The sequence below is a fragment of the Ictalurus punctatus genome, chromosome 3 (assembly GCF_001660625.3).
Source record: "Ictalurus punctatus breed USDA103 chromosome 3, Coco_2.0, whole genome shotgun sequence".
Taxonomy (NCBI): Eukaryota; Metazoa; Chordata; class Actinopteri; order Siluriformes; family Ictaluridae; genus Ictalurus; species Ictalurus punctatus.
The window spans coordinates 23,028,513-23,053,332 of record NC_030418.2 but is presented as its reverse complement, the minus strand read 5'-3'; the positions used below and the strand labels follow the sequence as shown (position 1 = coordinate 23,053,332).

The following is a 24,820-nucleotide window of genomic DNA, read 5'->3' as shown; positions in this document are numbered from 1 at the left end:
TAATTTCTAAATGTACTTACAGTGGTGGAAATCACAGCCTTCAGTGATGAATATATATATATATATATATATATATATATATATATATATATATATATATATATATATATATATATATATAAAATTTTGTGTATGGGCCTATTCAGTAATGAAATACATGTCAAATGTATGTGATTTAATAGTTTATTTTATTAAATATATTTAAAAGGTGTGCATCCTTGCTGACACCTAGATGAACACTTTACAGTTGGTTATATGACTGTAAGTCATTCCCTTTAAATGCTATTGAAGTTAGAACGTGTTTAATAATGTCGTATATATTTAGAGACTATCCCTTAATTTCCAGATATACCGAACGTCCTACTTCAAACCAACTTTATTCCGGTCTAACTTCCATCCAGCTTTTGGTTACAAACAAACAAGCAAACAAACGTATGCAAGCAGGTGTAGCAGCAGTTTGTACTTATTTCACCCATTATTCTATGAATATCAAGGAAAATTTAATATAGTCCTCAAAATATAGTTACTTTTAAATTCCTCCATGTACATAAGTGACACTTCATAATTTGACCGATTTTCGAGTAAACATAAAACTAATTACACAATTTTTACTTGCTTTATTTATTAATCAGTCTATGCAACACGTGTGCAATAAAATATAAACACCACATTGAAAGGAGACCATATCTAAAAGTTACTAAATTAATATCATCAGGTGGTATAATGAGCTCAGAAAAGTATTTTAGCCTGTTTAAAATGCATGGGTTCAATCCAAACCTCAATAACCCAAAACAAGTTGACCTACAAATAATATGCACTTGAATGTGTTCTGTCAAAATTTCTGGAAATTTCTGGAATAGCAAGCTATATAGTAAATAGACAGAACATTAGGCTATTGTATGCATACAGGAAATGCTGAGAGGGACCGTGGGATTTATTTTACGGTTAAAGGGGTCTCTGGTTGTTTGTTTGAGAGCTCTTGGTCTACATTACTGCTACCTGTCTACAGTACTAATGGAATTTCAAATCGCCTTTTCGTTTTGAGTGCATTGTCCATTGTCGCGTGCCGTATTTTTGGTTGCCTAGAAACCGTTCAAACAACCCGACAGGTGCAGAGCTGAAGTGTGCGCATTTAGACATATGTTTAGATTTTCAAACACGAAAGAGTGCATCTCATGATGAATAAGGAGCTAAATGAAGAAGCCCTGCAAGACCTCTACGCTTGGATAGATAAAATAAAACTCTCCAGACCTAAAAGGAATATCTCACGCGACTTCAGTGATGGAGGTAACTCAGATAGCGATGCTGCTAGCTATCACACTAACTTCCATCCAGCTTTTGGCTACAAACAAACAAACAAGCAAACAAAAGTATCCAAGCAGGAGTAGCAGCAGTTTGTACTTATTTCACCCATCATTCTATGAATATCTCTAAAAGATCAAGAAAAATTTAATATAGTCCTCAAAATATAGTTACTTTTAACTTCTTCCACTACCATAAGTGACATTTCATAATTTGACCGATTTTCGAGTAAACGTCAAACTAATTACACAATTTTACTTGCTTTATTTATTAATCAGTCCATGCAACACGTGTGCAATAAAATATAAACACCACATTGAAAGGAGACCATATCTAAAAGTTACTAAATTAATATCATCAGGTGGTATAATGGGCTCAGAAAAGTGTTTTAGGGCAGTGGATTTAAGAAACACTGCTTGCTGAGGTCTGGAGATATATTTCTACTGAGGAAACCAATAGATGCCATCAACCCACTGCAACAACAATTGGCCAGTGGTTGTGGGTTAGATTTAGAGAGAGAGAAAAAAACAGTGCCTTCCAAAGAGTTCATGAAATAAATACTTGCTGAGGGGATTTGTGCAGTTGGTTTTACAATTAAAGGGGTCTCTGGATGCAAAATGTTTCCTGACCTATATATCATTGAAAAAACCTTGCATCTTTCTGGTTTTCATGTCTGTAGTTATGGCTGCTGAAGTTGTGAAGCATTTCTTCCCTAAGCTGGTGGAGCTACACAACTATACACCTGCACACTCCACTCAACAGAAACTGACTAACTGGAACATGCTAAACAGGCAAGCAAATGTATTTGTCTTCCAGGCAGACAGTAATAAAAACCATACTTTGCTTATATGACTCTGGCGCTGCCTCAAACGCTCCCAAGGGATTAAGTGAGACATTCAGCTACATCTCTGTCTTCAGTACTAATGATGGAATGGGAGAGTTGGGGGCTGAATGTTTGTTTTTGATCTAGTGCCTTTCCTAAAATAGGCATATTTAACTTAGAAGCCTAATTCATACAGAACAGAACATCATAATCATCATCATAATTATTATTACTATTATTATTATTATTATTATTATTATTATTATTGAACAACGTGTCATATTTTGATCCATGTATGGCTACATTTAATGTTTTAACTTGATTTAAAATGAGTTCCTGTTATCACTTGTTATAGGAGGTATCAACAGTCATTCCTTCACTTTTTATAAAAACAGTCAGAGCTGCTTTTATAGAAATCAACACTTACTGACCAATCAGAATCAAGACTTGAACAGCATTGTGGTATAAAATAATGACCCAACAGTTCTGTTTATTAAAGTGCAGTAAAGTGTACAGTATATTTCCTTTGCTTTACTTACAGTATAAAGACTGTCATGAAAATTTGCAATGAGCATCTGAAATCTATAAAATGATAAACATGGTTGTTCTCTCAGGAAGGTTTTCTCCAAGCTGAATTTCCATGTTCCAGTGGATACTTTAAAGAAGATCACACTCAGCACCCCGGGAAGCATTGAGCCGGTTCTGTGTGTTCTCAGAGAGAGATTAGAGGAGAAACAAGCAGGGAGAGTTTCAGACATCACCCAGGTTAATTACTGAAACTTCATCTGTGTGTTTGTGTGTGTGTGTGTGTGTGTGTGTGTGTTTGTTTTTTTTTCACAGTGAATCACTGGCTACATAAATAATGAAATGTGCCTGTCTTCTTTAGGATTCAGAATACTACAGCACTGTAAATGAAAAAGCAAAAACAGGTAGGTTTGTTTGAACTTTCCCGAAGTTTGAAAAGTCATTGCTCACACTGCTCCATCATCCTTACAGCTTAGCTTTTATGTGGTTACACATGACAATTCCTCCAGTTTCACCGTAGTGTAAACTCAAAACCCTCGTTGTTGCAGTTCTTCTGCTTGCTCATAGCATTTGTTCCACTGACCAGCAGCAGATTGAAGCCCTTACAACATGTTTTTAGAAAAGCAAAATGCTGATGGTTGCTGTGTAAAAACAAATGATCTCATTGTCATGTAACATTGATACCTTTAACCCAGACAGCAGCAACCAGTAAAGATATTTCTTTCTCTTCATAGAGAAATGTTGAAGCCTTGGGCCTGAGAGGTCTTTACTTCTGCATCCAGTATTGTTGTGTAAACATGTGTACTGTGGTTGCACCATGACATTTTTGTTCTGGAGAACATAGCTTTCATATTACTTGGTCAAATTCACATCTGAAGATGATGACTAACACTCACTCCACTAAGGAATCAATAAAGGGGCATTAGCTCAGTTGGATCCCAATTATATTTTATGTCAACGTGTAAAGAAATGCCAGTGTTTTGGCCTAGTTGGCCCTCCTCAGGACAAAGAACAAAGATGCATATCATGTATCATCATCTGATCACTGTATGCCAACATGGAGCCTTACTGGTTAGATTCAGTCACATGATGTGGGAGTGATCACCATGGAGAAAAGTCTTGTAGCGAAGAAACACAAAACGCTCAAATAATTGTCTCAAATAATAATAATAATATGTATAATATAACTATTAAATTAAAAACATTTGGCTGACACTTTTATCCAAAGCTACTTACAATTGAGACAGGATACATCTGAGCAGTTGATGGTTACGGGTCTTGCACAAGGACCCAACAGTGGTAGCTTGTCTTTGAATTCACAACCGTCTGACTACAAGGCCAAGGTCTTAACCACTGAGCCACCAGTTCCCATGATGCACTTCTGTCAGTCCTCTAAGAAACATGTATGTACAACTAAATTCATAAAACCCAAAAGGAGCAATGATGTCTTTGTCCATTTCAGGCATTTGTTGTAGATGTTTTAATACCTCTGTAATATGAATTACAGATATTTTAATCTTTTCAGTTGAATATCAAAATCAGATGCAAACTCTAGCAGTTTGTTGATAACAGACTTGTCTGTGCCAGTCATTTCAGCTCTCAGTTTCCTACACCTCATTATTATTATCTCTCAGCTATGGCCTGAGGTCAGCCCAACTCCCTCTTTTCATGTAGAAAAAAGTTTTTCCCTATCAGTTCCTTTCACCAGATGGCCCTTATCACTGTCCACTGACTTACTGCTCCTGTTAGAACCAAGCAGAAAGTCCCAATTACTATCAGATCAGGAAAACTATGCTAATTGTAACATAGGCACAAATATTCATGGTAAGGAGTTTATTACCTGTGGCTTTGTCTCAGTTTGTTATTTTCCTTCTGTTATGGGACCCTGTAAAGGTCAAACTTTGTTAGTGTTAATGACTTGGCTCAGACCTTTCAGCCAAATAAAAGTCTCTAGTTGTAGTTCTCTGTAGTCTGGTGCTCTCCATTGCCTTTCCTTTGATCATTTGACCTCAATGTGTTTATTAGGTTCACATAGAGGCAAATTAGATTAGCTTTGCCTGGTAAGGATCTATTAAAACCAACTAGCTTTTTTCTTCAGCTCTCAAATTGATTTCTGAGGAATCAGGAGCCAGCTTTATTGAGAATCTTAAAGTGATCAAATTTTAGTTACATTAAAAAAAATTTTTTAAGCATAAATACATGTCAGTAGTTATGTTTTTCATCATTTTGTACATTGTTCTTAATGTTTAGATACTTCTAATTAATATATAATTATTAGCTGAAGATGATTAAGGGGGATAGTTGTGTAGAAATCTCTTTCATACATTAGCAAACTTTTTTTTTTTTTTAAATTTTGCAGAAAATGGCCAGAGCACTTTTGAGAACTCTCACAAGACAGCCGGTCCTGTGAAAAAGACCCAGAAATCTAAGTATTACCTGCGTTTTGCATATAATCATATTACATTATTAAATAATTGGACAGTTGAAATCCTGTGACTTATAACAGCACTTAATTTTTTACAGCCCTCCTATAGTGTTGGGTGAAAATGTAGACGCAGCCTTCCGGTTGCTTTTGGAGGACAAGGAGCAGGCTCTGCTGGCTTTACAGGAGACTGTAGAGGTAAGGCTATTAAAAAAACCTCACCAACACTGTTGCACTTTTTCTGTTTCAATTCATTATGAAGATCCATAAACTGAACTCTCCAGTTTACTTCCACCTTTTGTGGGGCACAGAATTGTCTGCATGGTAATAAATATCATACTAATTGCTAGTTTTAAACAAGATGGGAGAGAATTGGTTTTTACTTTCTTTCTTCCTTGATTAGTTAGAAGGAAAAACACTTCAGTCAAGATGACTAATGTCCTTCAGCCCTGAAAGCAAACCATCCTCCTTCCTTTCTTATTCTATACCTCAGCTCATGTTCATTATCATTTTTATCTGATGGTTTGATGTAAAGTAATATTGGCCATCTGACAAAAGCTAAGACTTGGTAGACAAACTCTTGATACACAAAAAAACCCTCTTTCAGACACACTTGATATACAAAATCTCACAGTTAGACCAAACAGAGAAATACTCTTTGACACTTCATCAGTGTCATCGTCTTGTGTCATACTGGAACACACTTATACTTGGTAACTTAAGTAAATCTCCTCTAATGCAAGATTAAACATCCTTCCTCTGATTTACGAGAACTCATGGGCACTCATGTCATGTTTCTTTTGTAAAACTACTTCCTCTTGCTGTTGCAACTGTAGTGTTGTAAGCAGAAGTAGATCACTGTAACATCTGCAATAATTAGGCTTTTACTGTAACATTTTTAAAGAGTATGTAGTGCAAAATAACTAACACCGAAAAAACACTGATTTATTAGTTGGCTAAAAACCTGCAAACTTAATAATACCCATGAAAAAATGTGCAAGCTGATTTACTAACAGGCAACTACAGAGGACAATTTTGACATGTGCAATATGGCACATATTGTCTGTTGTATGCCTTAAAGATTATGCAATTAATGGCATTCATACCTAAAAGTGCCTATGCAAATAGATTCATTTAGCATATGCAATTTAGTTTAACAGCCAGGAAATCCCTCAGGGAATGGTACTTATACGTGCAAATTAGTGCACCCAACAAGCATGTATTATATTTGCTGGAGTCAGGTTCAAGCAGTTGAAGACATAATTATATTATTCACCAGGTTTAAATGAGAAAGTTTTGCAAGATTATGCCTTAGTATATATAAGTGGTCAGTCAGTCCCCTGGTGGTCCAGAAGATAAGGATCCCATGCTCTCACCGCTGCAGCCCAGTTTCGATTCCCAGGCTGGGAACCAATCCAGCCACTAGATTGCACTCAGTGCCAGTCCCAAGCCAGGATAAAACAGGAGGGTTGCATCAGGAACAGCATCCGGTGTATGTAAATAAATAAAATTGTGCCAAATCAAATATGCAGACCAACGATCTGCTGTGGTGACCAACAACATATATAACTAGTCATAAAGTTTAGTAAAATCATGATTACTACCTCAAATATTTTAGTGTTAGATATTCTCATGTTTTCAAGTTTAATGCCAGGAACAAGCTAGAGCCTGTGAAAAGGTTGTCATTCACATAAATATTATAAACAGAATTTAGCCAGTGATTTTTGTAAAGGAATGAAGCATGTTTTTAGTATGTCTGGCTCTGACAAGTAGACTAGTTCATCTTTCCTGATTATTTCTTTCAGTAGTGATGCACCAGTGTAATGTTCATTGTTGTGATTTTACAGATTTTACAGATAAAAGTGAACAGGTTGGAGCATCTGGTTCATCTGAAGGACCTGCGCATTGAGGACCTGACTAAGCACTTGGAGAGGTACAAAGCCCGCACCAATATTCCATGAACACCAGTACCATGAAAACAGTATGAAATCATACAATGGCTGAAAAATGAAAAAGACATTTTACTTTTGTCCTTTTTGTCTTTTAAGTCATCTTGTTTTCTTCATTCTATAATGTTGAATTTAGTAATTATGAATAATGAATAATGCTATAGTAAGAATATTCATTGTGATCCTGAGCATTCTTAAATGTATCAGCATAATCACACTGTACATACCTTGTGGTTGAAATTGAAATGATTGTATTTTAACAGGTTTTTATTTGTTTTTCAAAATGTTTTTATGATTGCTTCACTGTGTTCTGCAGCTGCCGATTATTTACTACTTACTATTATTTAATTACTATGTAATTCTGTTTGGCAGTAGATTATAGCATCATCTTGTAAATCGGCATTTATTAAATTTGAATGTTTTGTTGAACTTGCTCTTTCAATTGCTCATTGTTTGTTATTGATACTTAGTTTTAACCTAATTAAAACACAGATGACAGAAAATGATGAAAATGAGCAGTGCAACTATCTTGTAAATATTCAACTAAGTTTGTTTTTGTCATAAATTAATTTTGGTTGTCACACAAATTTGATCAAACCCTAATATAATGATACTATCAAAATAAATTGCCATTCATTTGGTTTAGTTGCTGGTTGTAAATGGTTGTAAGGCGTATTTTGCTTCCTTGTAGGAGGACAGTCTTCCTACTTTGGATTAATAGCTACAGGGTCTTTAAAGCTAGATCTCCTAATGCCTTGTTACATTGAAAAATAAGAGTAAGGAGAAAGGTATGTTGTATACTACAAACTGGCAAAAAGAATGACATCTAGATATACTGTATAAATTAAAGTAATTATTTTATTTTCCATCTTTTGTTTCTGTTAGTACTTTTTTTTTTGGTTTGTTTGAGTGGTTGTTTGGAGTTATTTATCTTCCTCTCTCTCTGTTTATTTTCTCATGTCTTGGGTTTAAGGTTTCTATTTGTGTTAGCTTGTTTCCTCAGTCTTTGTAAAGTTATCTAATGACATTATGAACTATATACAGTAAATATTAGAAGTTTCAGTGGTCAGTGGTGCACACAGAACATAAATACCCATATATGTATAGGAAATGTTCCTAGAATAACATATAACAAGTCAATGACACTACAAACCCACATCCTCTGTAGCTCTGTGTTTCAATATGAAAGATCTGTTGCAGTAAAATAATAGCCAAGTAGTGTGTCTGTGTTTATGCATGTGTGCATATCTTTCTCTTAAGCCTCAACCCTTTGCTAAAGCCTCAGCCTCACACAGTGTGATATCTCAGACTGACTCTGACTGGAAGCTTGGGAATGTGGGAATGGAGCCTTGGTAGCTTGAGCAGCAGTAAAGCTCAGTGACTCACAGCTTCAAGCAATGTTTCAGCTCCTCTGCTGTTCTAAAGACTGAGCAAAGCAGGACGTCAGGACGTAAAGTGAATACTTTACATAGGTTACATGCAGGGCAGCAAATCAATTTGAGGAATGCATCTGTATACCTGAAAGTTGTAAAATTAGCATTTAAAATGGTTCTTACCTGTTTTGAAAGTTTATCACTGCCAATTAGTTCCTGTAGATTTTACAGTAAATTACTGATAATTAAGCTGCCAGTAAGCTACTGTAAAAACACCAAGGTAGAACTGTACTTACTTAAAAATGCTATAATTTCACAGTTGTATGGTGTTGCATGCTTCATCACCTTGTGTAACAAATTAGCTGCCTTAGCTTAATAATATAAGCTTCCCATCACAGTTTACTCTAACTTTAATTCAGCTAGCATTAGCATGCAATATATCCTGTGTAACAAACAAACCTTAAAATCAGTATTGACTATATTGAAGCTTGACCAAGCATTGTTAACACACTGCACTTGCTCTTATTATTATTATTATTGCAAACTCTAGTCCAGGGAAAAGCCAGCAGGAGTGTCATATCAGTGAGCTAAACATAAAATCATAACCATAACCATATAACAACAAATAAAACTTAATCTAACAAAACAATGACATTAAAACGATGAGGAGGCCAAGGGGCTGACACATATGCAAATTATTCTGATGATATTTTGATCTAATAAAGTCATGTAAGGACAGAAAAGGCTCCACTGAAAATGAGTCAAAGTGCATAAAGAAGAAGCGCGCTATTTCCTGATGACTAATTCTGTGCTCATGACAAGCCCATAGTAAGTCAAGCTGAGACTAAATGTACAAGCCCACAAACCAAAATGGAGAGACTTCAGAGAGGGGCCGTTAGAGTGGGTCATTCAAGCCTGGGTCATTTACGAGTGTTTATTAACATCTGAAAGCAGGAGAAAGTTGTGCCATGCCAGAGATTGAAACAAGCAATAGGGTTTGATAATAATCTCATTCTAGCCTGAGAGAACTCTTCAGAGATACAAAATGTTCACTGATTCATTGAAATGCTGTTAATGGAGTGACAAAATTAAAATATGGAAACATAAATTTGATTCCATGTGATAAATAGAAGCTTTGATCAGCGTGTCGAGATATCAGTGTTTCCGGATTCTGTATAAAATAAAAAATAGATATAAAACAGATATAACAGATATAAAAAAAATTATGACTGTACTGAGTGAAACTTTGTTTAATGTTTACTGAGCGATACTCAAGAGATGAATGACTGAAGAGTAATAAATATAATAGAACCCATTTGTTGGCTGAATAAGGTAAAATAAACTCTTACACACAGGGAAAGTGTTTTCACTCAGTAAATTCTGTGTGAGTTTCCCACCATACACTAATGAGGCACTGAAATGAAGAACACAGGGAACCACAGCACAGTAGGGGGTCAAACAACAGTCAGTACGTGTGTATTTAATTGTGTATGTCAAACAGTGGGTTATAAATCCTCTAACCAGCAATAAACAGGACACTGACAAAATAAAACATGTAGCCACTGTTCTAATGTTCCTCACATCAACATTTAGGTCTGAGACGTTGATTTCTAACTTAACAAATTATAACATCAAGGACAAAACAAAGACATTTGGTGTTTACACCCTGACCCCTTGCAGGAAAACAGAAGAAAAAAAATGAATGAATGACTATTATTGTTTACACTTCTCATGACTATGGAGTTGTTTTTTTCAAGTGCAAATGTCTGAAACGTCGGACCCGTTTCTGTAGCATCATCTCACTGTAATGTAATGTGCAGACAAGATGTCAGCTGCGGGCAAGGACTTCCTATCCATCTCTTTAAAGACACATTCTGTCCATTCCCCAGAGACTAGTGGACAAATATTCTTCAGACACAGGATGTCTAAACATCTCCCATCATCATCATCATCATCATCATAATAATAATAATAATAATAATAGGCACATGGTGGCTTAGTGATTAGCACGTTCACACCTCACACCTCCAGGGTCAGGGGTTCAATCCCCACCTTGGGAGATCCCACTTGGGGTACTCTTCTGACTATTCTTCTGACTTTTCTTCTGACTCCCTGGTCAGAAATCTTGCGAGGAGTTCCTGTACGTGGCTGGTTGATTACGGAGTGATGTTGCTTCCACTTGCGGATAATGGCCCCAATGGTGCTTACTGGAGGATTCAGAAATTTTGAAATATGTCAAGGTCTTGGTCTTGGTTGTGAAGGTCTTGGGAGAGCTCTTTGGTTTTACCCATCATGAGATGTTTCTTGTGTGACACCTTGGTAATGAAAAGCCTTTTTATAGACCATTAATTTACTAACCCAGGTGATATTCACTTGCACAGATAGGGGTATAATTACTTACGGATTTCAGCTGGTTCCTTACCTTACCAGCTGGTTCCTTTCTTAACATGTTCAATACTTTTTTCCTGTGTCATTCAACTTAATTACAAACAACTTTATTTATTTACTTTAATGTAGTGAATTCTTTATATTTCCAGATTTCTTCTGCTAATACTGAAAATTTCATGTGAATAGCCTCATTGGAAATATATTTACTGAAAAAAAATGCTGATGTGTCCAATACTTATTTCCCCCACTGTATATAATTTTAGAAAGGGCTCCCTAGTAATGCACATTTTAGAAACTATAAGAACTATCTGAAGAACCCTTAATAAGCCCTATTTTCTCGAATGTACTGCATAGATTTGTGCTCTTCCACTTTTTTGTGCTCTGCAATACCGATTAGCTAATTCTGTTTATTCTTAGAAGTTGGGTTACACATGCATTGTCCTTTTGAGGACATGAAAAACTGATGAAATCTTGTGGAAAATTTTACGATTCAAGTAAAAGATGACCTCAACAGACCTCTTGAGGTGCTATCAGAGGAGTGTTATCACACAGCAGATACTTGTGGCAAAGATAGAGGCAGAAAAACAAACCTTGAGAAAAGTGCGCGCGCACACACACACACACACACACACACACACACACACACACACATACCCAAAAGACAGCTGCTTTCAGGCAGGATGAGGGCATGAGTGTCACAGCGATAAGCTATAAGATGACATCTGTGGTTCTCCCTCCTTCCTCCTTTACCTCAGCAATGAACACACAAATAATGTTGTTCAGCTGGAATGTGAAGACAAGGTTTCCACAAAAGAATCTTTATGGGAATGATGACACATCAGAGATAACTTATACAAGTCTGAACTAATCCATTTTCTGATCCAAAACATAACAATAACTTTGTGTTCTTACTTATAAACTGCAGTTAGAAACTCACATGAAGAAAGAGGTTCCTTCAAATAAGGTTCTGGTATTGACCTTATTTTCCTTTTTACTATGTAGGAAAACATAGAAAACAACACACACAGCTAAATAATTATTTTTTCTGCTTCTGAGGTACAGTATTTGGTGCAGAATTCCCCTTGGTCTAGGGCACTATTCTCTCCTAGCGAAGGCTGGCAGAGAAAGAGCAATCCGAGCATGCTGTATGATGTCCTTCCGAATAGGGTGCATCTGCCCCATGACTCACTGCTGGATTCCTAACACATCTTAAAACACTGCATGCAATTGTTCTTTCCCACAGTGATTTGTAAATCAGATCATGCAATCATGTAGTTTCTGAGTGCCAGTACACATCCTAATGCGGCAATAGGACAGCAGCTGAGCCTGAGAGTCCATTTATTGTTGTGCTAATGAAGCACTGATGAATATAGATGCCGCACAATTTTGAAGTGTCGGTTCCATAACATTCTTTCTGCAGAGGGTATTGTCAGATTTTTGCAGCCAGGGACTCCTTCCAGTGTATAAAACTACTGTACCAATGACACCCTTATGATTACAGAGCAGATTTATGAACATAATCCAACTATTTAAAGATTAGTTTCATTGAGCAAATATGTACCATCATATTTAATTATGTGAGACATTAAAGCTGTTTACTACTGAAGTTAAATAATATTAAAATGTAGCTTTAAACATTTTCTACCATGTAAAAAAAATCTTTTCCTAGTTTCAATAAAATTCCAAGCAGAGGTGTCATCCATCCATCCTTCTTATCCTAGACAGTGTCACAGGGGAGCTTATCCCAGGAAACAAGGCAGGGGACATGGATGAGGTGCCTAATCATCATAGGCCATAATCCCACACATTCACACACTACAAATCAGAATATTCTTCATGAAGACATCAAGAGCCATGAGTCTGGACAGTCACTGAATCACGGAAATTAATTTAAATTTCCTACCCAAGTTGTTGGGAGTTCCCTAACTAAGATTTGTTGAGGAATACTAGATCCAGTCTTGACACCAGAGAACAATTGAAACGGCAAGTTAAGGCAAATATAAACTTCTAATGTAGTCCAGTAAGATTTTTATTCGCTGCATTACACAACGAGTAATTTCCGTTTGTTTATGACGTTTATCCTGTTAATAAATAGGGAAGTTAATATCAGAGACATCAGTCATTGTCCTTGATGCATAGGTTATGCATATCTCTCTCTCTCTCTCTCTCTCTCTCTCTCAGTGGAACAAGTTCATGCAGATTTCCTGTGAAAAGGTGAAGGAAGGAAATGTGCCACATCGAGGAAGGCAGTGGTGAAGTCACTGTGGGGTGTGGTGAGGCAGCTTTGCTGATTCATTGGCATCAGCTACTATACATCTGTTTCACTACAAAGAGTCATTTAAAGCACAATCATGTTTGATCTATGACTCCAGCTGTGTACATTTTAACTTCTCAGAAAATGTTCACAGAGATCTTGAGAACCTTTTTTTTTTCTTTTCTTTTTTTTTTTTTTAAATCAAGGTTAGTTTTGCATAAGCCAGAAACATACAGGTTTGAAAGAAGAGAAAACTTAAAAGTCAGATTGTGTAAATACACACAGTAAGCTGAATGAAAAATGCTCCATTTGTTACTAGATCAGCAGCCATTTAAAAACAATTGAGTCAGAGCAGGCCTGTGTCCTATAAGGTCAGTAGGAGTACTAGCTGTTTTTTTGTCTGCTGACTAAAGTAACCATTTCCTTCCTTTTTCCTTCGTCACCTCATGCCCCACTGGTTAAGTTCTATGCAGAAAAGTCAACGCATCATTCGTTATACTGGGCTAAAACCATGGACATTTCCTGTCTTTAGACAAATAACTGGCTGAAGGGGTTTATTTCCTAAGCAAACATGGACATATGGGCAATAATAACAAGCTACATTTTTTTTTTTTTTTTTTGCCAATCCATTACTTATTTTCAGCTGGACTTTCCACACATTTTTAACAAAAGGAAAATGAGCAACACATTACGTCACTGCATTTGCTTACTGCAAATTAGTGAAAGGCTTGCCAGATAACACAAACATGCTGACTTTTTATAAGGATATAGAACATAATTAAGTTCACACTACTAGATATTGCCTAAAGGAGATGGCAAACATAAGTTTCTTATTATAAGGAATAAAACATGGTGGGGGAATGGGGTATACTCACTCACTTTCAGTAACCATTTTCAGGGTCACGGTGGATCCAGAGGCACCGGGGTGACGCAGAAATACACATGGTGTGTGTTGTTATAAGAAAATAATTTTGATTCTGATGTTTGATGTGAACATTAACCAAAGCCCTTGACCTGTATTTGCGGTGCACTGCTGCCACACGGTGGCCTTATTAGATGACTGCATGAATGTGCAATTGTACAGCTGTTCCTAATAAAGAGGCCAGTGAGTGTATGATGATGTATTAAAATTACTATAACGTGTTATTTGTCTTACAGCCAGAACTAGTGTGAGAGCTGCTGTTATACAAATTTAATCATCGTCTGTCCAAACAGGTTCGAGAATTCAACAGTGTAGTAGTATAAAGAGATTTATACTTATATTTCTAATTTCTGTTTTTAGATGTACTCCAGTGTAATTCAACCCAACAGGTATTACAGCTCTTTATCATTGGGAAAAGTGGGAGATTAAAAATCAATTTGGGGACCAAAAGTTACAAAAACAAAACAACAAAAGAGGCCAGTCATACAAAATAGCTACTACCTAAATACATTGGTGGTATCAAAATAAGTTTTATTTTAGAGAATTGAACTGTCAAAATGTTACAAATTTTGCATATAAATGTTGGGAAATCAAGAATTCAACTTATGCATACGTATAAAAGTGACATTCACAGAGTAGCTTCATTTCACGCATTCTAAATGATCAGCACTGAAAATCATATCCACCACTAGTAATTAGATTCAAAAGTGTCTTGATTTCCTTATGCTCATGAAACATTGAATTATATAATCCATTTAATCAAATAATGCATTTCCCCCCCTTAAAATTGTTAATAATGTTACACATTTTATGAACCCTTTCCCAACCTTTAATAATATGTACTTTAAAATCACAAGGGAAAAAAGTGAAATGCTATACAGCAGAGAAGGAAGCCCACAGAAATGGCAAACACAGGGTGGAATTAATGACAGAGACTGGACGAATCCTCAGCTCTTTGATCTAATTCACACCAACTGAGAGAAAACAGGTTGAAAGCAGAAGACATGCTGAACAAAAAGGGCATTACACATCTGAATGCTGTTACAGGCCTGATGAATCACCTACGAAGGGTTCTTTTAAAACGAACAGAGGGAGAAATGCCCTAAAGCCCGATCCAAGTTAGACTAATCAACCAGGCAGAAAATCCTGAAACCCACAAACTACTGAAAATGTAGAAGACTTGAGATTTGATACTTTTGGTAAACTCATCCTGTCTCTTTCCTGAGAATTAGCACCTATACACTTAGCATGTTATAGCAGTAACCACCATAAGTGCTTACAACTTTTCATTAAATGCACACAAATTTCTCACGTAGGAAACTAAGACTATCTACATCTAACAAAGCCAAAACAGTGTTTTTTGTACTTGAGGCTCAATTGGTATTTTCCCTCCAGTCTATAATTATAAAAGAACCTATGCTCCCCCTATTGGTGAAATGAAACATAACAGCAAATGTGAGTGAAGGTGTTCTTTACTTCATATTAACAGGTCTAATAAGTCTATTAACTGGTACAAACATTTTACTGAAAGATTAATTTCATAGCCCTTCATTAGGTCAGTAGTTTCCTTAGTTATTCATTATTTTAATTTTCCAGATACATAAGCCCTTATTTAACTTCCCTTTGTAGGTTCCTGCTGGACTACTGGAGGTCATCATTTTGCACATCAGTCATGCAGTGAAAGCAAAGTAAGACAAAACTAGTCATGTTTAAATAATGGCAGCAAATGGCATGTTGGATTCCTGAGCCCATGCTATGAAAATCAACTTAATGCAAGCAGCATAACGTTTCAATGCAACAATCACCCACAATTCAACTTGCACAGGAACAAACCCAACTACTATACTACATGTACACTAACCTGTGGATTCCCAATTTACAAGGGAGGTGAAAACAATGCAAAAACTTTTCATTCACAGAACCATCAAATGTAAACTGTACATCATTTCAATGCAATATCGATTCACTGACGAACACCATCTAACTGTGCTTAATATGGGCCTATAGTCACACTGAAAGTGTTGTATGACAGGTTTTGTAGAGGGGCTTTACTTTAAGACCTCAGTGTTATGACTGTGTTATGAAAGACACGAGATAACTTTTGGCAGCAGCAGCAACAACAACAACAAAAAAAACCTCTTGTAGCTGCATAACCAATTTCCCCCGTCTCAACTGGCATGAAGCCTTATAATTCCAGTTATGCAAACACAAAATTTGTCAAGATGCAAATTTTTCACATATCAATCCTCAAATAACACAAAAGGGCAAAAAGAAGTAAAAGATAGGTGGGAAATGAACGCTGTGTCATCACAGCAGCATCACTGATTCATAGCACACTTTATAGATCTCAGTGTCTTTTTAAGACATTTAAGCCCTACCCCAGATCACAGGCCTGTGATAGTAAAACACAGCCTCTTTGTTGATCAGTGCCCTCAAGTCAGATGACTAACTGCACAGTTAGTTTAGAGCCCTCAGAAAAGCCGAAAAGTATCTATGCCATCATGCCACGCAAGCAATCCCAGCCCCAGAGACACAGACAGTGACATAGGAGAAGCCCTGGGCGGGCCTCTCAGTGACGCTCTGCGTCTGCTTTTAGCCCAGTTACTTTCCTAGGATTTTTCTCAGCCTGGGTTAACGACTCCAGCTGCTCCAATGAGTCAGCCCCTTTGGTTGAGGGAGAGGCAGTATTGTCAACAAACATGTTGGGAATGTCCTGGCCAAAGTAGATCTTGCTGTTGGCAGCGATGGCCTGATATTTCATGAGCTCCAGATACTCTGGTGTCAGCTTCAGCTACAAGACAAAGAACACAGGAAGCGACTTCAATAAAAACCTCTTTCATAGCACGTCTAGCATCATTTGCATTATACCTGTAGATAAAGAACATGTTGTGAGCAGGTGCCTGAACAAGCCTGTTCCGAATAATCACATGCTAATGTTCACCAAATGCTCTGTAGCATAAACAAATTCTTCTACATATGTATTTGAAAAAAATATATATTTTACCCTATTGGCTTCAGCAAACTTCGCTGCTGTGTAGAACTCAGCATCTGCTTTAGCTTTCTCTCTGGCCATGAACGCGGCATCTGTTATCAGCAATATTGATTAGGCATGTCAATATTAAACATTCCATCCGAAACCTATAAAATTAAAGTAAATATATGTAACCACATTATTCCCACCTTCTATTTCAGATATCTTCTTCTCAGTCTCCTTTTCCATGATTTTCTGCTTGAACTGGATCTCAGCCACTTGAGCCATTTTTTGAGCCTCTGAGATGAAAAAAAATAATAATAAAAAAAATAATAATAAAAAAATAATAATAATAATAATAATAAGAAGAAGAAGAAGCAGAAGAAGAAGAAAAACCCAGTCACGAATTCAGTAAAAGCAGGTGATGCATATGTTTTGCCCACCAATGATAGCCTTCTTCCTCTCAGTCTCTGCTTCCTTCTCCACAACTTTCTGGGTCTGAGCTGTGATCAGTAGTCGGGTCTTTTCAGCTTCCCTGTAATAGGGCAAAAATATGTTGTTTTTACACAAGACAAATGTTCACAAATGTACTTGAAGCTGTGGTGTTACTCGTCTCAGTTAAAAGAGAACATTTGGGAGGAAATGTGTGATTCCACTTCTAGCCAATTTTACATTATTGCAATCTGTGTAGTGTTTTGAGAATTAATAAAATCATTATCATACAAAATAATCATGTTCAACAATGCACTGTGACATGGTTGGTCGCAATGCAAAGAAATTGTCCTTAGGCATTGTGGGAATGTGCGATTCACATCTTGGGAATCAGCATAATTAATTATGCATCTAATGCAACTGAACTATTTTTAAATCTATCCATTTTTTGTACCACTTATCCTACACAGGAGACTCAGGCATGAGGCAGGGGACAGGATGCCAATCCATCACAGGGCACAAATCACACAGGGCACAAATCACACAAAGACACAAACAATTTGTAAATTCCAATCAGCCTACAGCCCACATGTCTTTGGACTGGGGGAGGAAACCCCCGAAGCACAGGTGAAAACATGCAAACTCTGCACGGGAATCGTACCCCCAAAGACTAAGCCACCTTGCCCCCCTCACAGAGTTAAAAATCACAGCATTAAAATATACATACATCCGATCGCTCCAGATCACAACGATAGACACACCTCATAGATTATATGGTTTACTCAACCATGTTATAACATTTAAAAGGAGTTCTTCAGTAGCTTTCAAATGACTCCACCACCACTGCAATCTATGGTGCCAAAGAAAGGGGTCATGGAACACGGGCATTTTATCCGACTTTGGAGCTCTATAGAGCTCATTATCGCTCAGAGACTGTTTATTCAGTCATATTTTGGGAAGAATTTATACATTTATTTATTTTTAAGATGAATCTTTAGTACATTTTGTTTACAATACTAAACAATTTATTCATTCATTTTAGACAGACAGAAATACATTGTCATCATTTTTCTTCATTCAAATTTTGTTCAAAATATTCTGAGAATCGAAAAGCCACTATCGTGAATTGAATTCAACAAATTAAACAGTATTAATTTAGAATAATACCAGACAAAGCTAATCTTTTTTTTTTTTAATTCAAAGCCAAGATACTCACATCAGCTCAAAGTTTCTCCTGATTGCCTCAGGGATTTTAGGCTTGGTGACACGGACTGCCTGCAAATAGCATACAGCAAGTACAATGAGCTCCAAAAACTTGGCACTCCAGCATCATTATGCACAGCCATACTCCTTGGTCATGTACTGCAGCCTTCAGTTTCATCGTGTATACTTTACATAAATTACCCTGTCATATTTTAGCCACTTAATGGTTTGTGTGAAATAAAGGAAAATAAAACTGACAATTTTTCCTGTATCCCAAAAGTAGTCTTATCAGCCAATACATGTTTGGTGTCTGAAGTTTGCTACAGAGCTTTGGGGGCTAATGTAGCTAACAAAACAGAAGAAGCTAATTGAATCCAGTTTAACATTAGAGAAAATATCATGTCTAAATTATCACACACTAACTTCAAAAAGACACTGTCTGGTTTAGTACTCCTCTGTGCATATGAACAGTTCAGCAAATAACAAAAACAGATCAAAACAAATGGAGAAATGAAACCAGAATTATATCATCATCTGATTAACTTCTAAAATAAAATACAATGCCAGGAAATCTCAGTCACAACCCTTACCAAAGTGTGATGCTTGCTGAGAGAGAAACGGGCTTCAGCTTAAACATGGCTGCTACTTTAGATAGCATTGTGGTGTATTTTTGTCCATTTTAATAAATGACGATTTTGCACACGCTCTCTCAGTTGTACATGCATCATATCTGTTGCATATACTTGTCCATTTTCCTAAAATACTGTACTTTGTAAATATCAAAACCTTTTTATACTTCTATTCATCACTCCATCTGTATATGCTCATGCATCACGCTGTGTATACATGTACAGTACTGTGCAAAAGTCTAAGGCACATGCAAAAAAATGCTGAAGAGCAAAGACACCTTCAAACATAATAAAAGTAAATGTTTCTACATTAAAAGAAATACTATAAAGAGCAGTAAAAAGTAATAAATGAAACAAAGTCAATATTTGGTATTAGTTCTTCTGGAGACTTTGACTGTCGCACTTGCTTCTTATTTTGTCAGTAAATCCCAGCAGCTTTCATTGTGTTTTTAACTGAAAAGTGGTATCTTACATAATGTGCTGCTTTCTTCACTGACATACAAACATTTTTCTTTAACATTTCATTTTGTGCTGGAAAACAAATGCTTGGAAATCTAAAATATTTTTGAACTGACTTGATAATGTAGAAATCGTAAAATAAAAATCTAGAAAAAAAGTTTGTGCTAATAAATAAATAAATAAATAAATAAATAGGGTGCCTAAGACTTTTGTACTGTACATCTTGCCATTTTCATATTGCAACTCCTTCTTGCTAATATTTAGACTGTACATATTAATCACTGAATTAATTATATATCAGTTCAGAACTGATGCTGGTACAAAAATCAACGTCAGTGAAAGTGTAACAAAATATTAATATATATAAAGTTTTTATGACAGTTTTTGGACCAGGGTTAAACCACACAAGGGTTAAAGCTAATAAAAATACGCAGCTTGTACATAACTAAGAAATGGCAAAACCTTGTCTGACATCTCCTTCCATAAATGTTAAATAAATCAGAATGCTTTGCAACTGCAAAGTCTATGTTTTTTGTTGGTATATGACAAGGGCTTTTTTTTTTTTTTATCTGTTTATTTTTAGCTTTAAACTGTGTAAGCCTCCATTATACAAGTCCCAGTGTTATATGCTACCATAGAAATGATAAGGTATTAGAACGAGTGTGTTAATATAAAGCTGTGATTTACCTTGCAGTCAACACTACTGTCAGTGCTGCTGTTAGAGAAAAATAATCAACACCTTCTGACCAATCAGAATCGAGAGGTCATCATTCTAGTGGTATAAAAGCTTTTAAGGTGTGTGTGTGTGTGTGTGTGTGTGTGTGTGTGTGTGTGTGTGTGTGAATGACCGAGTCGCTATAAAGGTGCTGGGGTCTGTTACTTGGCTCATACACACCTGACACAACAGAAAGAGGACACTACAGATGAAATGAAATCACACCTGGATAGTGAGACCCGGGGCCATGGAGTTCAGATCCTTCTGCAGAGCAGTCTTAAGGTTTTCATCAATAATATCTGTGACAAAACAGATTATAAACATGAATCCATGACACAACAAATTACACACAGTTCATATGAAAGTCAGCTGCAATGAAAGTGTGACGAACTTACAGCAAACAGTTTGAACTCGTCCAAGATACACACACACGGTTTGTAGTTTAAACCATGTAAACATTTAGCCAGCAGGATAAACTGTTTGACATTACTGTGGCTTACCAAACAACTCGATGTAGACTTCTTGTAGAGTGTGAACACTGCAGAACTGATTCAGCTCGTGGTGGATTTTGTTGAATATTAGTGTCTTGTCATAATCCGCAGTGTAATTCCTCACGATGTCCACCACTGAGGAAGACAGAGGTCGTGGTCAATGTTATGCTCGTTTTCATTTTTCTGTATCTTTTTCACTCAATCTGAGCTGTCATTACCTGCTAATGGCACAAGCATGTTGACCACCTCGATTCTATCAAAATAGATCATGACACCACCACTGCAGACGGAAAAAAAATCCTCACATTAAAAAGATATATCAATCATTATTTAAGTACCATCTAAGCTTTCATGTTTTACACAGAGAACCGTTTCAGATCTCTGTAATTACTCAATACTAACTCTTATCAGTGGTTAAAGTTTTACCTTGTTCCACAAGGCACGTTTTTTATTTCATCTGTCTGCAGTGTCGTCTAAAACAAAGAGAACATCATTAAAGACATCAATAGGACTACTGAATTATACAAGCCTGCAGAAACCAGATGAAATCCACCATTACTATTTGCATAATCTGCTTCACATTTAAAGTTTTCAGATTCAGTAAACAAAGTTCTGCTTTTTAGCCAGTCATTGAGAAACTGAAAGAAGCAGCTCTCGTGAAAACAGGCCAAAAGTCAGGGCTAAAGGTTATGTAAATTACAATGCAATGGACAAACAATATCTTCTCTTAATTACACACACACACACACACACACACACACACACACACACAGCAGTGTTATGCAGACCTGCACTGATCTGTAGGTGGTGATGAAAGGCAGCATAATGTGATAGCCTGGGCCATTAGGAGCAGTGAGCAAAGCCCCACCTCTGGAAAAGAAAAGGCACGTCAGCTTTGTGTTTCACAACAGGTTAGATTTTTGATTCAAAGACACATACCAAATGTACATTTCTAAGCACATACCTGTAATAAACTGCTAAGTGGCCTTCTTCAATCTTGTGTATGGAGGAGTGAAGCAAAATGGCCATCACAGCAGTGATCGCCGCAACCACTGCCCCAACATGCGCCATTGTCATCCTTTTTCCCGGCCCTCACCTTCTGCAAGACCAGATCGAGCAAGCGAATTATTCTATCCAAAATGTACCAATCCGAATTTAAAATTCAGTATTGGAGGTCATGCAGGCATTAAACGCTTGGCTGATATCTGTGTGGACATTGTAATTTATAGATCCACTGATGCGTCGTAAGTAGGAGTGTAACAATGCATTACAATGCAAAACATGTGATGTGCATTATGGAAATGTGCGATATAAACATATTAATCCATACATTTTCTATACCACTTAACCTACAGGGTTGCGGGGAACCTGGAGACTATCCCAGGGAGCATGGGGCACAAGGCAGGGTACACTCTGGATGGGGTGCCAGCCCATTGCAGGGCACAATCACATACAAATTCACACACCCATTCATACACTAAACACTTTGGATATGCCAGTCAGCCTACTATGCATGTCTTTGGACTGAGGGAGGAAACCCCCACAACATGGGGAGAACATGCAAACTCCACAAACACAGGGACACATTTACCAACTTATTACATCTATCTTTTTTTTAAGATACAGTGAACCTGTAGTGCGTTTTCTTTACAATATTAAAGTTTTGCTAGGAGCCATTTCAAAATGCATTTCACTTTATATAGTTTACGGTTCATAAATTTAAAAAGGGAGTCTTTTAAGTCATAATTTGTCTTCATTCAAACTCTATTCAAAAATATTCTGAGAACCGACTTGAGAAGCCAGTATCGTATCATACTCCATGAGAAAGCACAAAGACGATGCAAATACCAGATATAGTTGCAGTTTTTTTTTTTGTTCTGTTTTACATGACTTGGCACTGAAACTTAAATGGTGTCATGATGTCAGTCAAATATCAGGATCATGCCATAAATGGCTAAGTTAAGTGCATCATTACGATACTTAAAACGACTCCAAAACCAGCAGAAATTCAGGTCCTGCTTGAAATCCATCAGAAACGTGATTCTGACATTTCCACTCCGGACAGAACAGAGATCACTGAGCAGATGATAGAAATCAGCTACAAACCCTAAGACTACAACAGCATATTTAATGAAGCAAATACTTCCTTATAGCACAAGCATTAGCTCCTTATGCCTGTTCAGACTAGATCTGATCTGATCTCCAGCAGATCTTTAATCAGATTTGTGGACAGCAGTGACAGTGATGTTAGTCTATGTGTAAACCCTGCTGTAATGTAGCACTGACAGGCCGAGAGCTAATCTCCACACCGGGCTTCTATACAAACACAGCATGGCGAGCTGGAGCGACACACAGAGCTATATTTGGTCAGGGAAAAGCATACAGCTTTCTGTCTGGTCAAACTCTCTTCACTGTGACAAGCAGAGTAAATATAATGTCGAATCAAGAGCTGGCCGAGTAAAGGGTTAGCCAAGGAGCTAGCGCTAATAAGGTAGCTAAGGTCACTTCCTCCCTGTGCTCTCTGTTAGCCGATAAATTAGCAACTAGCTATCATTATCATTATCACGCGCACAATATTGGCTCGGAGTCTCAGAGCTTACATTGTAAATATTAATTGTAGGCGCGTTAAAAAGTAAAGTGAGTCAGATAGTTCATTAGCTCTATAAACTTCAGCGCAACCTCCGAAATGATAGCTTCCACGCTAACTACAAACAACGGCTAACTGTTAGCTTGGCTATCTACACGCTAATCAGATAAGCGGCCTGATCCAAACCGGACCGACCGACCGAACGAACTTATTTCTATTAATGCACGACCATACAACAGATTTCCCAGTGTAAGAGGAATACCTGTCATTCACCAGTCAATGAACACTGAAGAGCATTTCACTCTAGCTGAAACGCAGACATGCCTCTCCCACTCTTGTGAAGCCGCATCAACAACTCAGCCATTGGAAGGGACTCTTACAGTACCGACACGACCAGTCTTCAAATTAAAAGACCTGTTGTTATAGAAAATAATCGATGAAGAGGTGATGATGTGGCCCAACGTGAAGCCGAAGACCATGACCTCTCCGAACTGATTATCTTCCTATAACAACACGTCCTGGAGTGTTTGATTCCTCAGTAGCTTTTTATTTATTTAAGAAGAACATGACAATTCTTGTGTGTGCAGAGGTCACATGTTCTACCCGTGCTTCGGGGTTTCCTCTGGGTACTCCAGTTTCCTCCCTATATCCAAAGATATGCGTTGTAGGCCGATTGGCATTTCCAAATTGTCTGAAGTGTGTGAAGGGGTGTGTTAGTGTGTGTGCGTGCGAGCGATTGTGACCTGCAATGGGTTGGCACAGGGTGTCCTCTGCTTTGTGCCCCGATTCCCCTGGGATAGGCTCCAGGCTTCATGCAGCCCTGTGTAGGAAAAGTGAGACAGATAATGGATTTAATTTATTTATGGTATTTATGCGTTTGTTTGCGGGGCATGATGGTTTAGTGGTCAGCACATTCGCCTCACACCTCTAGGAGTGGGGGTTGATTCCTGCCCTGTGTGTGCAGAGTTTGCACGTTCTCCCTGTGCTGTGGGGGTTTCCTCCGGCTACTCCGGGTTTCTCCCCAAGTCCAAAGACATGCATGGTAGGCTGATTGGCATGTCCGTAGGGTATGAATGGGTGTGTGATTGTGAACTGTGATGGATTGGCACCCCTCCTCGTGCCCGATGCTCCCTGGGACCTGGGAGAGGCTCCAGGTTCCCTGCAACCCTAGAGGATGGATGGATGGTTGGATGTGTTTGTTTGTTTGTTTGTTTATCAAACCATTTAAGAACGTTCTCGGGACGTTTTGTTTTGGTTAACAAAGAACCAAAATTAAATAAATAAATAAATAACGTTCTCCTACAAACTAAGCTTCAGGGAACGTTTCTGTAACGTTACAAATAACCTTCTGTAACCTGGGCAACACACTGGATCC

The 24,820-nt window shown here is 37.3% G+C and overlaps 2 protein-coding genes across 2 annotated transcripts; one reads left to right on the top strand and one right to left on the bottom strand.

The window, feature by feature from the left end:
- The first annotated feature begins 1,068 nt into the window (after nt 1–1,068).
- On the top strand, nt 1,069–13,140 carry spef1 (sperm flagellar 1). The gene is made up of 8 exons (XM_017464043.3): nt 1,069–1,287; nt 1,982–2,093; nt 2,740–2,890; nt 3,012–3,054; nt 5,010–5,079; nt 5,174–5,270; nt 6,920–7,005; nt 12,964–13,140. Exons 1-8 carry the CDS (start codon nt 1,176–1,178, stop codon nt 12,998–13,000), a joined length of 708 nt encoding a protein of 235 aa, XP_017319532.1. The 5' UTR covers nt 1,069–1,175; the 3' UTR covers nt 13,001–13,140.
- Nucleotides 13,141–14,472: 1,332 nt separating this feature from the next.
- On the bottom strand, nt 14,473–23,863 carry erlin1 (ER lipid raft associated 1). Its single transcript, XM_017464039.3, has 12 exons — nt 23,708–23,863; nt 21,823–21,957; nt 21,647–21,728; nt 21,285–21,331; nt 21,077–21,138; nt 20,868–20,993; nt 20,593–20,666; nt 18,578–18,636; nt 17,373–17,464; nt 17,139–17,228; nt 16,963–17,042; nt 14,473–16,749 (listed from the first exon to the last, which is right to left on the bottom strand). The coding sequence occupies exons 2-12, from the start codon at nt 21,933–21,935 to the stop codon at nt 16,528–16,530; spliced, it is 1,047 nt and encodes a 348-aa protein (XP_017319528.1). The 5' UTR covers nt 21,936–21,957; nt 23,708–23,863; the 3' UTR covers nt 14,473–16,527.
- Between the last annotated feature and the right edge of the window lie 957 nt (nt 23,864–24,820).